The 14,069-nt window shown below is 38.9% G+C and overlaps 1 protein-coding gene across 1 annotated transcript; it reads left to right on the top strand.

The window, feature by feature from the left end:
- The first annotated feature begins 232 nt into the window (after positions 1-232).
- COMMD8 (COMM domain containing 8) lies at positions 233-13,655 on the top strand. Its single transcript, XM_065878203.1, has 5 exons — positions 233-298; positions 4,860-5,015; positions 9,900-10,052; positions 11,622-11,777; positions 12,839-13,655. Exons 1-5 carry the CDS (start codon positions 233-235, stop codon positions 12,857-12,859), a joined length of 552 nt encoding a protein of 183 aa, XP_065734275.1. The 3' UTR covers positions 12,860-13,655.
- Positions 13,656-14,069: the final 414 nt, after the last annotated feature.

Here is a 14,069-nt window from a genome sequence, read left to right on the forward strand (position 1 = left end):
GTAATACCATACGGGTGTGTAACAAACGTTTCAACGTCGCAACGGGCAGAAAGTATTTTCCTCACTCATAGGGAAAGCGAGGCCTCCATCTCTGCGCAAGCGCACAAGGGCTCCAGCGTCTCCAGGCCCGCCCCGCCCACCCCGACCAGCTGGGTAGAGTCACGTGAGCGAGCCGCGGCTTCAAAGGAGACGCCAGGACTGGTCATGTGACCCAGCCTCGCTACTCGCCAGGATGGAGCCGGAAGAGGGGGTTCCCTTGTGGCGGCTGCAGAAGGTTCCTGCCGAGCTGGGCCTGCAGGTGAGGAGGGCGCTAGGGGCGGCTACGCGGGGCCGGGCTCCGAGAAGGCCTGGCGTGCGGGGCAGGCCCCACCTGGACGGCTTTGCGGGGCTCGCGCCTGCTTCCCAGGGGAAGGAGGAGGAACGGGTGTGATTTCGGGTGGCCCACCCCCTGCGTCTCCTGGAGAGTTGAGGAGGCCGAAGCTTGGGTCGCCACCTCTGCGACCCGGCCTCCAGGGGCCTCTCTGGGCGCTTTGCACGCAGACGCCCGCCGCGCCGCGCCCGCACCTGAGTGGGGACTGCCTGTTCTCTCCCGCAAGCGGCCGGGACCAAGTGACCCGGGCCGGGGGGTGGAGTCGCCACGTAGTCTTTGAAAACTTAAAATCTGTACGGGTTGGTTTGCAACGTCTCGTATACGATTCATTCAGTGCAAAGCTCCCCAACGCTCCCTATGTACCAGGCACAGTGCCTGGTGCTTGGGATGCTTTGGTGACCTAGAGAGGCATACCATACCCCCTTGAGGGCGACAGAATAAAAAAAAAAGATAAATGCTACCAAAACTGGGAGACTTACTTTAGATAGGTGGTCCAAGGTGGACCTTACCTCAGGAGGTGACATATACGTTGGCAACTCCAGTCTAAGAAGTAACCTGGTTTATGAGAGTCTGGAAAAAGCAGTCTTATTTGTTTGTTCAGACGATTTTTCATTGAAGTCTACTATGTGCTGCTGAATGCCCTGATGGGATAAGGTAAAATGGTGAACGAGGCAGCCTGTACCCTGGTAGACCTTGTCATCTAACAAGGAAACCAAACCGAGTCACCCAGTAGGGAGTTCGTGGGAGAGGTAGCAACCGAGATTTGAAGGGGCAAGGGAAGGTTTTCCAGAGCGGCTGCCTAGATTTCTAGCTTGGGTCCTGTAAGAGGAGTAGGAACCAGACTGGGCAGAGGGGAGAGAGAGAGTTTCAGGCCAGGGAATAGCAGGTGCAAAGGTAGAAGAAAGCCAGCCCCAGGGAAATTTCAGGACCTGCTCTAGTTTTAGAGGCTGGAGTTCAGAGTGGGAAGCAGAGCAGGGAGACTAAGTCTGGACAGGTGAGCGGGAGTCTCTGTATACCATGCTCCTGTGTTAAGTCTTAATACCAAAGGCCCTGGCAGTTTACAGTATTGTTTTTGGCAGCAGCAGACTTTTAGTTTGAAAGGTGAGAGAAATGTGGAGACGGTAAGTACATATAACGAAATTTTGACTGTGACCTGTGTGAAAGGAAGAAAACCCAATGGTTGCTGTAAGAGGAAAATCTGCCTGAGAAGTGTTTTTTCTCTCTTGAACTTTCAAGTGAAAAAACCCTTAGTGCCCCAGGTCTCCTGACCGTAAGGAAATTTGCCAACAGCTAAAAAAAAAAAGGCAATATATATGCAAAACTGAGTTTCAGCATGAGCTCTAGGAACTGTGGTCCTTTGCCCTCTGACTTCAGAGTGCTAACACTTTGTTTTGTAATTAATATGTTAACATGTTTACTCCCACCTTTTCTGTCCCCCGGCAATTGAGGCCTGATTGAGTCTTCCTTGAATACAACTGCTTAACTGGTCCTCTTGCCACTGGCCTCTTTTATTCGGAGCTCCTTCAGGGTAGATACCTTGTTTATATCCCCAGTTCTTGAGAGTTATGTCTGGCCCAAGGTGATTTCTTAATCAGTGTCTGCTGAAGGAAGGAATCAATTAATGTTTACTAAGCTTCGCTTTATCATTGGGCCTGACATCTGGATCCCAGGCTATGGTGGCCTGGCTTTCAGTGTCCATGATATGCAGCTTTTATAAGTCCCAAATCTCCGCCTTCCTTCCTTCTCTGTTCCATTTACAATGGGGATAGTGTGGGGAGATAGAGGGGAATAAATTTACTTATCCTACCAGGATCAAGAAAAACCATCTTAACTCTTTTCTCTGATTTTACAAATGAGGAAACTAAAATGTCAGTAGAGGGTTTGGGTAACTTACCCAAAGTTGTCAAACTATTGGAATAAGTGGCAAAGTGGAAGCAGATGCTCAGATCTGTTGACTTTGACTCTTGCATTAGCTTCCTGCTCCTGTCTTCATTCTACCGGCGTACTACAAAGATAAGGCCCATAACCTTTACTGCCAGGTATGTAGATGACTCCTGAATCTCTGGATCCAAAACTCTCTTCCCTGAGTGTCAGGCTACTGCTTAGATACACCACAGGTGTCTCAAATTCAGTATATCCTTGGCTGAGCTCCTCATTTTCTCCCTGACTTACTCCTTTTGTAGCTATAGCCTCATTTTTGGTTTGTGACACCGCCACTTTCTGAGTCATTCAACCTGAAATTCTGAGTATCATCCTTGGTCCTCCTTTTCACATCTTCTTTACCTCCCTGCTGCCTCCAATTTGAGTGTCCTCGACAGTAACACCCCCTCCTCCCCAATCTCTTGCTAGTAAATGGAAGATGGGAGCCTTTGGACTCACCTCTTTCCCTTTTCCCTCCTTATAGCTCCCGATCTTTTGGCAGATTTATAGAACCATAATGCAGATATGCGAATAGGTTGCTTCCCTATTGAACACACATTAAAGTTTTGGCTCTTTTGCACTGTATACAAGGCCTTTTGTGATTTGGCCTCCACCACCTCTCCAGCTTTGTATGCTGTCATCTCCCAAATTGTGCCATGTGGTTTTACACTTATTTGCATATGTAGCTGCTTGTGACTAGAAATGCCCTTCTCCTGTTTGGCCAACTACTCATCCTTTTAAGACATACTTTCCCCTCCTTCCTCTGTGCTGTTTTGTACCTTCTGTAAACTTGTATTATAACTCTTATCATCCTAAATTACATTTATTTATTGATATATTAGTTTTCTCTAATGGACTGAGGCTCTGATATGTAGGACCTTATCTTATTTATCCTCAGTTTCCTCATTTGTAAAATGGGGGTAATAGCAAGGCTTACTTCACAGGGTTACAGTGAAGATCAGCACAGTGTTTGGTACATAATTCGGGCTTTATAAATGGTAGCTGTTATAGTTATTTTTCTTTGTATTTACATTAACTTGTTTAATAACTGGAATGAAGTGCTCATTACATATTTGTGAATTAATTTAAAAAATATATTCCAAAAGGATAGCACTCTTATTTTTCAGTTTGAGTTCTGAGTTTTGTTTTAGCATGGGGGACAGTTTGGGATAAGGTGAAATATAGGTAGAGAATTTTGAATGAATTTCAAGTTGAAAATGTTGGTTAATTTATGATAAATAAAATTTCTGTTCACATAGTGCTTTAGCCAACATTTGGAAGTAGTGTCACCAGTTGCTCATCTCTGTTCCGATATGTGTGGTGTTTATAGAGGAGTTACTGCTTAAAATGGACTGGACTATGATCCAGGAGAAAAGAGTTGGAAGCCTTGCTGCTTAAATGCATTTCCAAGTTGTTTGGGTTCAAGTATGCTTCTTACAAGACACAAATATCCCTTGAGAAGGAAAACCGTATTTATTATTTGCCTAGAATAGTGCTGGTATAGTAGGTACTCAGTTAATATATGTTAAAGGCATGGAACGTAGTACCGTAGTAGTAGTAGTAATAGTGATGATGATGATAATAATAAGATGATGAAGGATAACAATGGCAAGCAGTGTTTAATGCCAGGAGTGTGCCAAGTGATCTGCATGTATTCTTCAGTCCATACAACATTATAGGGATAGATGATATCCTCGTTTTACACATGAGGAAACAGGCACAGAATGTTTAAATAACTTGGCAAAACTAGTATGTAGTGGAAATAGGATTCAGATGAGACAGTTTTGTTCCAAAATCCAGTCTTAATTACTTTGTTTAGTTATATATGTGTTAGGGTTTCCATTGCTGGCATTAAGGTAGGGTAGAGAGAAAGGAATGTAAAAAAGAAAGAAAGGCGCCGAGGGCTTTTTTTGGACCAAAAGAAATAAGTGTGGGTGTTGTGGAAAACGGAGAGAAGAGGTGTGTAGATCTACAGTTAAAAGACTTTGATCTAAGAGTCATACCTTGTTTTTTCGTTATTGGTATAAATCCGATGTCTAAGCAATCCCAAGGAGAAACTTGTACACTCACCATCTTCCTTTCAGGAACGTTGGAGAAACAACAGTGTGTCTATAAAATTATTTTAGCTTCTGAAGGTGGACAATTACAGAAAGTCTGTTTTTGTGTGTGTGGGTGTGTGAAGCTCTTTTTTTTTTTTTTTTTTTTTTTCGGTACGCGGGGCTCTCACTGTTGTGGCCTCTGCCGTTGCGGAGCACAGGCTCCGGACGCTCAGGCTCAGCGGCCATGGCTCATGGGCCCAGCCTCTCTGTGGCATGTGGGATCTTCCCGGACCGGGGCACGAACCCGTGTCCCCTGCATCGGCAGGCGGACTCCCAACCACTGCGCCACCAGGGAAGCCCTCTAACTTTTAATTAATAAAATAATGTTAAGGATAGTTGCTTTTCAACCTCAGCTGCTCCTGAAGGTAACATGAACTTCTCCCAACACCATTTATGTGCTACAAGGAAGATAAATCTGTTTTATAATTTTACTTATAATTACATTTATTTCTCTTTTTTCTTCTCTCTAGCTTCTTCATAAAATAATTGATGGCATTTGTGGCCGAACTTATCCTCTCTACCAGGATTATCACAGTGTTTGGGATTCAACAGAATGGGTGCATGTTCTAGAAGACATTACCAACTTTTTCAAAGCTGTAGTTGGTAAAAATTTATCTGATGAAGAGGTAACTTCATTTCAAATTTATATACCTTATGATAAATAATTTGTATTCAGATTTTTTTTTATTAAGTTGGTCTTCAGGGCACTATATAAAACAAGGGCCATCATTATTAAGTGTATAATAGATAATGATAAAAACCTCATAATTGTAAGTGGAAAATCTGTGGAAGTTCTGGATTTTTGTAGTTTTTGGTTGTTTGTATATTTTTAAATTGTGAAACATTTAAGTCATATAGAAGAAAACTGAAAGTTATATAACTGACACCTATATTCCCATTACCACAATTAAACAGTTGTTAAAATTTCGATTTATGTATTTCAGGTTTGTGTGTGTTTTAGAAACAAGGCATTACAGATACACATAAATATCACCCTCCCCCTGGAGATTACCACTTGTGAAGTTGTGTGTGTGTTTTGTATTCTATATTGTGTGAATATTTGCATCTTTTAGCAATATATACAATTATTTGAGCTGTTTAAATGTGTAACTTGTCAATGGTAATGTTTGTATCTATTTGTAATTTTTCTGCAACATTGCATTTTAGATTTACCAGTGTTCATAAATGTAGATCTGGTTTATGTATTTTAACCCCTTGTAGTATTTGATGATAGGAATTAGTAGGGCTTATTTTTCTATCCCCCTACTGATGAACAGCTGGGTCATTGCCTCTTTCATTATTATGAATAGTGCTGCTACAAACATTTCGTATGTGTCTTTTTGTACACACATGGACCAGCTTTTCTAGGATAGACATCTTGAAGTGAAATTGCAGGGTCATGGGGTATCCTTCCATTGAATTGCTTTTGTACCTTTGTCAAAAGTCATTTGGGCATGTTTGTGTAGGTTGCCCACTTGGGAAAAAAATGGAGTTATGTATGTTTGTCATTTTGATTTCGATGATATTCTGAATATGAGTTCTTGGATATATGTATTTTAAATATCTTTTATGTTACTTGCCTTTTCAGTCTCTTAATAGTATCTTTTGGTGAATAGAAGTTCTGAATTTTAATCAAGTCCAATTTGTCAGTATTTCTTTTGATGGTTAGTGATATTAATGCTATGTTTAAGAAATATTTGTGCCAGAGCCATGAAGATGTTTTTGGATGCTTTCTTGTAGAAGCTTGATTGTTTTAGCTTTTACATTTATGTCACTGATGCATTTTGAATTAATATTTGTGTATGGAGTAGGGGTCAAATTCAAATTTTTCCATATGATATCCACTTGACCTAGTACCATTTATTGAAATGACCATCCTTGCCCCATAAAATTGCTGTGCAGCCTTTCTCGGAAATCAGGTGACCATATATGTATGGTTCTCTATCTGGACTCTTTTTCCACTCCATTAGTCTGTTTGTCTATGTTTGCCCATACTACAATGTCTTAATTATTGTAGAATTAAAGCCATATTACATTAAGTTTTGATATTTGGTAGTAGAAGAGCTTCAACCTTGTGTTTCTTCAAGATTGCTTTGGTTACTCTAGATCCTTTGTATTTTCAGGTGCATTTTAAAATCAACTTGTCAGTTTTAACCAAAAAACCTGCTGGAATTTTGATGGGGAGTATTAGCTTGGGCTGCCACAACAAAATACCTTGGAGTGAGTAGCTTAAATAACAGGAATTAATTTCTTGCAGTTCTAGAGTCTAGGGAGTCCAAAGTCAAGGTGTGGCTGATTCTGGTCCCTGGTGAGGGCTTTTTTCCTTGCTGCAGATGATTGCCTTCTTGCTGTGTCCTCACATGGCTGTGGGGGTAGGGGTGGAGACAGAGAGCAAACTCTCTGGTGCTTCTTATAAGGGCACTAATCCCATCATGAGGGTCCCACCTGCATGACCTCATCCAAACCTGATTACATCTCCAAGGCCCCATTTCTCGATATCACCTTGAAGGTCAGAGTTGTTTTTTTTTTTTTTTTTTTTTTGCGGTATGTGGGCCTCTCACTGTTGTGGTCGCTCCCGTTGCGGAGCACAGGCTCCGGACGTGCGTGCTCAACGGCCATGGCTCACAGGCCCAGCCGCTCTGCGGCATGTGGGATCTTCCTGGACCAGGGCACGAACCCATGTCCCCTGCATCAGCAGGCAGAGTCTCAACCACTGTGCCACCAGGGAAGCCCGAAGGTCAGAGTTTTAACATGAATTTTTAGGGGACATTAAGTGCATAGCATGGGATTGCACTGAATCTCTAGACTGTTTTGGAGAGAATTGACATCTTAACAGTATTGAGCCTTCTGATCTATGAATATGGTATGACCTTCCATTTATTTAGATTAACTTCAGTTTCACTCTAATATTTTGTAGTTTTCAGTGTAGAGGTCTTGCAAATATTTTGTTGGATTTATTTCTAAGTAACTGATGTTTCTAATGTTCTTTAATTTTGCTCTCCAGTTGTGTATTGCTAGTATGTGCAAAGAGTGTTGATTTTTATATACTTTGTGTCCAACAGTCTTTCTAAATTTATTTATATATAATGGTTTATAAATTTTTTTGGATTTTTTTGTATGCAATCATTTTCTTTTTCAATTTTAATACCTTTTATTTTCCCTCTTATTGCACTGGCTAATACCTTCAGGACAGTTTTGGGGGAAAAAAAAAAGCAGTGCCTTGTTCCTGATCTTACAGAGAATGTATGTGTTCACTATTTCACAATTTAGTGTGTCAGCTGTATGATTTTATGGGTATCCGTGATTAGATTAAAGAAGCTTCCTACAATTCTTACTTTGCTGAGAATTTTTATCATTAATAGGTATTGAATTTTATCAAATGCTTTTTTCCTGAATTTATTTATTATTTTCACCTTTATTTTGTTAATGTGATGCCTTGCATTGATTTTTGAATGTTAAACTAACCTTACGTTGCCAAAATAAACTCAACTTGCTCATGATGTATTATCTTTTTTTAATGTAACTTTTGGTTTGATTTGCCAATTTTTTTTTTTTTTTTTTTTGCGGTACGCGGGCCTCTCACCACTGTGGCCTCTCCCGTTGTGGAGCACAGGCTCCGGACACGCAGGCCCAGCAGCCATGGCTCACGGGCCCAGCCGCTCCGCGTGATTTGCCAATATTTTGTTTAGGATTTTTTCATTTATATTTGAGTGATATTGGCCCATAATTTTTTTTCCTATAATTTTTTTTTCAGAATATAAAGTTTTATTCTGGTCTCATGGGATGAATTAGGAAGTTTGTTTTGTTTCCTTTTTCTCTGTAAGTGTTTATGCAAGATGTATTTCTTTTGTCACTTAGTACTGTGTTACCACGTTGCTTAATTTTCAGCAACATGTTTGGAATTTTTTTCAGTTATGATTTAATTACACAGTGGCTCAAAAATATAAATAGTATGGTTCCAGTCCTTGGAAATCTGTTGTGATTTGCGACATGGCTCAGCATATGGTTCATTTTCGGGGATGTCCCATATACATTTGAAGATAATATGTATTCTGCAATCGTAGGGTGTAGTGTTCTATGTGTAGTTAGGTTAAGCAGAAAATGTTTTTCAATGCTATATTTTTACTGATTTTTTTGTCTCTTTCTATCAGTTACTGAGAGGTTTGTTAACATCTCTAATTATGAAAGTTGATTTACCCATTTCTCTTTTTCTGCCAAGTTTTGGTGCTTTATATATTTTGAAGCGGTGTTATTACGTGCACACACATTTGTGATATGTATTTCTGTTGAACAACCCTTTTGCTATCCTGCTTTATTTCTCAAAGTCTGTTTTCTGATACATTAATATAGGTATACCAGCTTTAGTGGTTTCCAAGTGTATTCACTCTTTTTCTGCTTCACTGGTCAGCCCTCTTTACTTTCTGTTTTGCAGAAATTTGTTAAAACCTCTTGTTTATTGGTTATGCATCCTCATCTTACTGTTTCATGGTTATAGAAGTTTTTTTTTCATTTATTGACACTACTATTTTAAAGGGTATGTGAGAGTGTGACTGTTGTTTACATTTTAAACAGAAAGGCCCTAAAGATGCTCAGCATCACTAATTACTAGAGAAATGCAACTCAAAACTACCATGAGGTATCACCTCACACTGGTCAGAATGGCCATCATCAAAAAATCTACAAACAATAAATGGTGGAGAGGGTGTGGAGAAAAGGGAACCCTCATACACTGTTGGTAGGAATGTAAATTGATACAGCCACTTATGGAAAACAGTATGGAAGTTCCTTAAACTAAAAATAGAACTACCATATGACCAAACAATCCCACTACTGGGCATATACCCAGAGAAAACCATGATTCAAAAAAACACATGCACCCCAGTGTTCATAGCAGAACTATTTACAATAGCCAGGACATGGAAGCAACCTAAATGTCCATCAAAAGAGGAATGGGTAAAGAAGATGTGGTACATGTATACAGTGGAATATTACTCAGCCATAAAAGGAGTGAAATTAGGTCATCTGTAGAGATGTGGATGAACCTAGAGAGTGTCATACAGAGTGAAGTAAGTCAGAAATAGAAAAGCGAATATCGTATAATAACACATATATGTGGAATCTAGAAAAGTGGTATAGGTGGTCTTATTTGCAAAGCAGAAATAGAGACAGAGACGTAGAGAACAAATGTATGGATACCAAGGGGAGAAGGGGTGGGGTGGGAGGAATTAGGACACTGGGATTGACACATATACATTATCAATACTATGTATAAAATAGACAAATGATGGGAATATACTGTATAGCACAGGGAATTCTGCCTAATGCACTGCGGTAACCTAAATGGGAGGGAAGTCCAAAAGGGAGGGGATATCTCTATGTGTATGGCTGATTCATTTTGTTGTGTGGTGGATGCTAGCACAACATTGTAAAGCAGCCATACTCCAATAAAAATTAAAAAAATAAATAGGCCCTTTCACTTATTTTCTGACCATCTGTTTTTATTTTCATAGATATCTCATCAGTTGGATCAGTTGAATTCATCTCATCAAGAAGCTATCATGAAATGCTTAAAAAGTAGGAAAGATGAAATCAAGCAGGCTCTGTTGGAAGAGATAGTTGATATTTCCTCTTCACAGCTACAGGATTTTGATTGGCAGTTAAAGGTGGGAATATATTTATTTATGAGTATTTATGCTTTTTATTTCATTTTTTGAATAGATTTATTTTTTGTAATATATATCTAAAATTTCTGTACTTTTGAGAATACATTTTCCTAAAAATGTATCAAAGATAATTAAAATTACATCTTTTGTGTTAACTTGGGCATCAGTAAGTGCACTGCAGACATCTAAACCATGTATAATAAATTACAAGTATAATAAATTTAATTAAGTAAAGCTTTAAGTCATTAAAGGACTAAAAGTCATGTAGATGAAGGAATAGATATGTACTCTGTGGCTCTGGCGAATAGGACAAAGGCTAAAGTATATGATTTGTAATAAGATAGGTTTCAATTCAACCTAAGAAATAATAATTTAACCACTATACGTATCTGAAAATTATTATTTTTTTTTTTGCGGTACGCGGGCCTCTCACTGTTGTGGCCTCTCCCGTTGTGGAGCACAGGCTCCGGACGCGCAGGCTCCAGTGGCCATGGCTCACGGGCCCAGCCGCTCCGCGGCATGTGGGATCTTCCCGGACTGGGGCACGAACCTACGTCCCCTGCATTGGCAGGTGGACTCTCAACACTGTGCCACCAGGGAAGCCCTGAAAATTATTTTAACCTGTTTTTGAGTTAGCACACTTCTTCTCATAGCTGGTACTCAAACATAGGCTGGGAAACCACTTGTTGGAAATATTGAGGAAAATTATTGATGAGGCGGACAACCTGAAGGTGATGCTTTCTCAGATATTATGGGTCCTGTATTTTGGAGAGAGGATGGAGGAGCTACGTGAAGGTTTTGTTTGGTCCTGTAGTGTATGCACCACAAGGGAGATCCTTTGAGGTTGGTTGTCAGGGAGGGAGTCCTTTACTATTGCCCAAGTAAACTTTTGCAAGTGGTAGCACTCCAAAATGCAGTTATTGTGGGGTTACTGGCTCAGATTCCAGGAAAACTGAGTTTCTCTTTGCTATCTGCCAGTGAAGCTATGATGCTTGTTTCAAAAAGCTTTAGTATCGTAAACAGTTGGTTCTTCCATTTCCTCTAGACAGAAAGTAGAAGAGGTAAAAGTGTCATATGTTTTTGTTGAGTGGCTCTGATCAAAGATGGTATCTTGATAACATTTTTCAATAGTTTAATAGAGAGTTATCTGCTCATTATTTAAGCATCTTAATTTCTGAGACTTAACGGTGTTTTTAGTTTTATCTTTGTACACGGACTTTCATCCTATTGTTATCATTACACTTCTTTAAAATTCTGTGTTTCTTGATGCATTGGACCCATTCAGTACTTCCCAGCCATAACGCTGCTCTAGATTTCTACTCCTACCATAAAATCCTGACTGGTTGTCTTTTTCCCCTAAACTACTTTCTCTCTTTTCTTTTTCTGTTCTTCAGATATATGCTGGTTTGGCATGGGTTTAATTTCTTTTACTCCTTTCACATTTCCCTGTACTTCATAGCAAACAGGAGCACGCTTTTTTCTAACGTGTTGTTTGTAAGCTCTGATGCATATGTAATATATTCCTTTTTAATACTACTTACTAATTAGTATTTTTCTCATTTTAAACAGCTTGCACTTTCTAGTGACAAGATTGCTACACTACAAATGCCACTTTTAAACCTTCATCTAGATGTGAAAGAAGATGGTGAAGTCAAGCCGTATTCTGTTGAAATGAGTAAAGAAGAGCTGCAGAATCTAATAAATTCCTTGGAAGCAGCTAATAAGGTATGTGTTTTAATTTTTTTGTATGGTTCAAAATATTTAATTTCTGATTGATACCATTAGAGCAATATAAGAAAAACGAATCATTTTGTTTAATATTTCTTTTGTTCCTGATATTTTATGTCAAGCACAGAAGATACTTTGATATGTTCTTCTCTAGTTTTAGATATTACATTAATTATAATTTTAATTTACATTAATAGAACATAATTTATCAGTTAGTTATTTTTTTTAAAGAATAACAGCTAGATTTGTTTTGCTCCAGTGCTCATTAATGGTAAAAAAATTTTTTTTAACTTGGAGTTGTGAAATTAGTTGATTCTGAAGACATTTAATGATTAAAAATAGTTAATGATCTTGAAGAAAAAGATTGTCTTATTTACTGGACAAATGGTAGAAAATCGCTTTAAGTACCGGAGACAAAATATGGTTTGTAGTTATTAGGACAGAAATCAGCTTGAGACAAAATAGAGCTAATGAAGGACCAAAAGCTTTACATTTACAGAGGAATGGCTAAGTAACAGTAACAATTCCGAGTGTTTAACTAATGTGAAAAATAATATTTAGACAGTAGAAACTGCTGCTGTGAGGAAGACATAAAAATAATTCCCTGCGTTGCGTATGTTCCTTTCCTTGTTGCCGAGCGTCGTCTCTAGTGATCGTGTCTCAAGGATTAAAGTCAGTTATTCTTACCAACCTCTCTTGCCCCTAACCCATCTTGGCTCGATCTTTTTGAAACTCTGGTATACTTCATCTTCCCTCCATACTCTGTAGTCACTCGGCCATCGTGGTGCCTTGATGACCGGTCCACGTGCCCAGTAACAAACTGGTAGCCTGGCTTGCCTTTGGATGAGGCTACAAGTCTGGAGGCGTGTGTGGCAGGGCCTGGTGTAAATGTTAGATGAGTCTGAAGCATGGATCCTGGCAGACCTGTGCCTTCTGTGCATTGTACTTGTCAGTTCTCCAGCCCCTTCTTCAGAGATTTCAAAGCATCTCATTCAGCAGATACTGGCATCATTCTGGGATAACCTGATTCCCGCCCTTCCCTCCCTTTGTGTTTTAAGGTGGTCCTGCAGTTGAAATAACTGGAAGTGATGAATACCAATATTATCGGATTCCACTGCTACAGCTGATACGGCAGAGTGAATACCATGTGTTAGGAAACCTGTGATACACTCTTATGGCCTGCTGAGAAAGCAGCAGTGTTGAGATTACAAAGACAACAATTTATCAACTTCCCTAAAGAACAGGAAATTATATGGTTGACAAGAAATGCATAAAAACATGAAAGATGAAAAGGCTATAATAGCAGTTTATATTTTCATAATGACTGTTTTGCTTCATTTATTACATATTTGAGAAACCTTTACAGATATACAGTTTTATTGAAAGCTAAAAGTAGGCTCTAAAGTCATGTAAACTTACAAGCACAAATATACTTGAATATTGCTTAAAGAACTATGTGAATAGCAAGGATGTTTATTATGGATATATATGGTTAATTTGTGATATTTTAAAAAAATAACTTTTGAAGAATGTATAAGCTACATCTGTAACTCAGGAGATTCCATGTTTTTCTCGTATTTCAAAGGAAAGTTTATAAAATGTAAAATTTCTTAGAGAAGTGCTCCAGACGTGAAAAAACACTAAATCTGTGTGAACGATTTTGAGTTTTGAATTCTAGAAACTAAAATCTCATATTAGAACATAGATAAAAATGAAAATAACACTGTAACTTCTGTATTTCTGTGTCTGATCAGGAGAGTATGCTCTGATAAAAAGAATACATGTCATTGTATAGAGTATACACTACGATCCAAATGTCAGCTAAGACTGTATATAGACCACATCTGTTGTAAACTCTTAATTTGTTACAAACTCTTAATGAAGTTTTGGATGTTAACAACTTCATTGGAAAACAGACCATTTTTAATTTCAGTTAACTTTAAAAACAAGCATTTTGAGCAAATAAAAAATATTTTATTTTTATATATTGCTTTATTTCAGATGACTTTCTACATAACTCAGTAACACATCACTGGTACCTGATTCTTGCAAGATGTATGATTCATTAGAGCATCATCAGATGATTATTCGAGGTGTCCAGAGCATTTCCTCTTATTCTCATCATACAGATGAGGGTAGGCTTAGTGAGATTAATAAGAGTGAGTACAGTTCAGACGGTGCTACTCAAAACGTGTCTGTAGGCTAATGCCACCCTATGAACTGTTTGTTACAGCCTGGTGATTAGATGTGGAGCTTGTGCCACAATGTTCATCAATATACTTCTTTCTT

Source organism: Phocoena phocoena, chromosome 5, assembly GCF_963924675.1.
Source record: "Phocoena phocoena chromosome 5, mPhoPho1.1, whole genome shotgun sequence".
NCBI classification, from domain to species: Eukaryota; Metazoa; Chordata; class Mammalia; order Artiodactyla; family Phocoenidae; genus Phocoena; species Phocoena phocoena.

Excerpts from the sequence above, each read along its gene's own strand:
- COMMD8 (XM_065878203.1), top strand. The coding sequence starts at position 233 with ATGGAGCCGGAAGAGGGGGTTCCCTTGTGGCGGCTGCAGAAGGTTCCT. Across the intron at positions 299-4,859 it reads CTGCCGAGCTGGGCCTGCAG|CTTCTTCATAAAATAATTGA; the intron begins GTGAGGAGGGCG and ends TCTTCTCTCTAG. Across the intron at positions 5,016-9,899 it reads AAAATTTATCTGATGAAGAG|ATATCTCATCAGTTGGATCA; the intron begins GTAACTTCATTT and ends TTATTTTCATAG.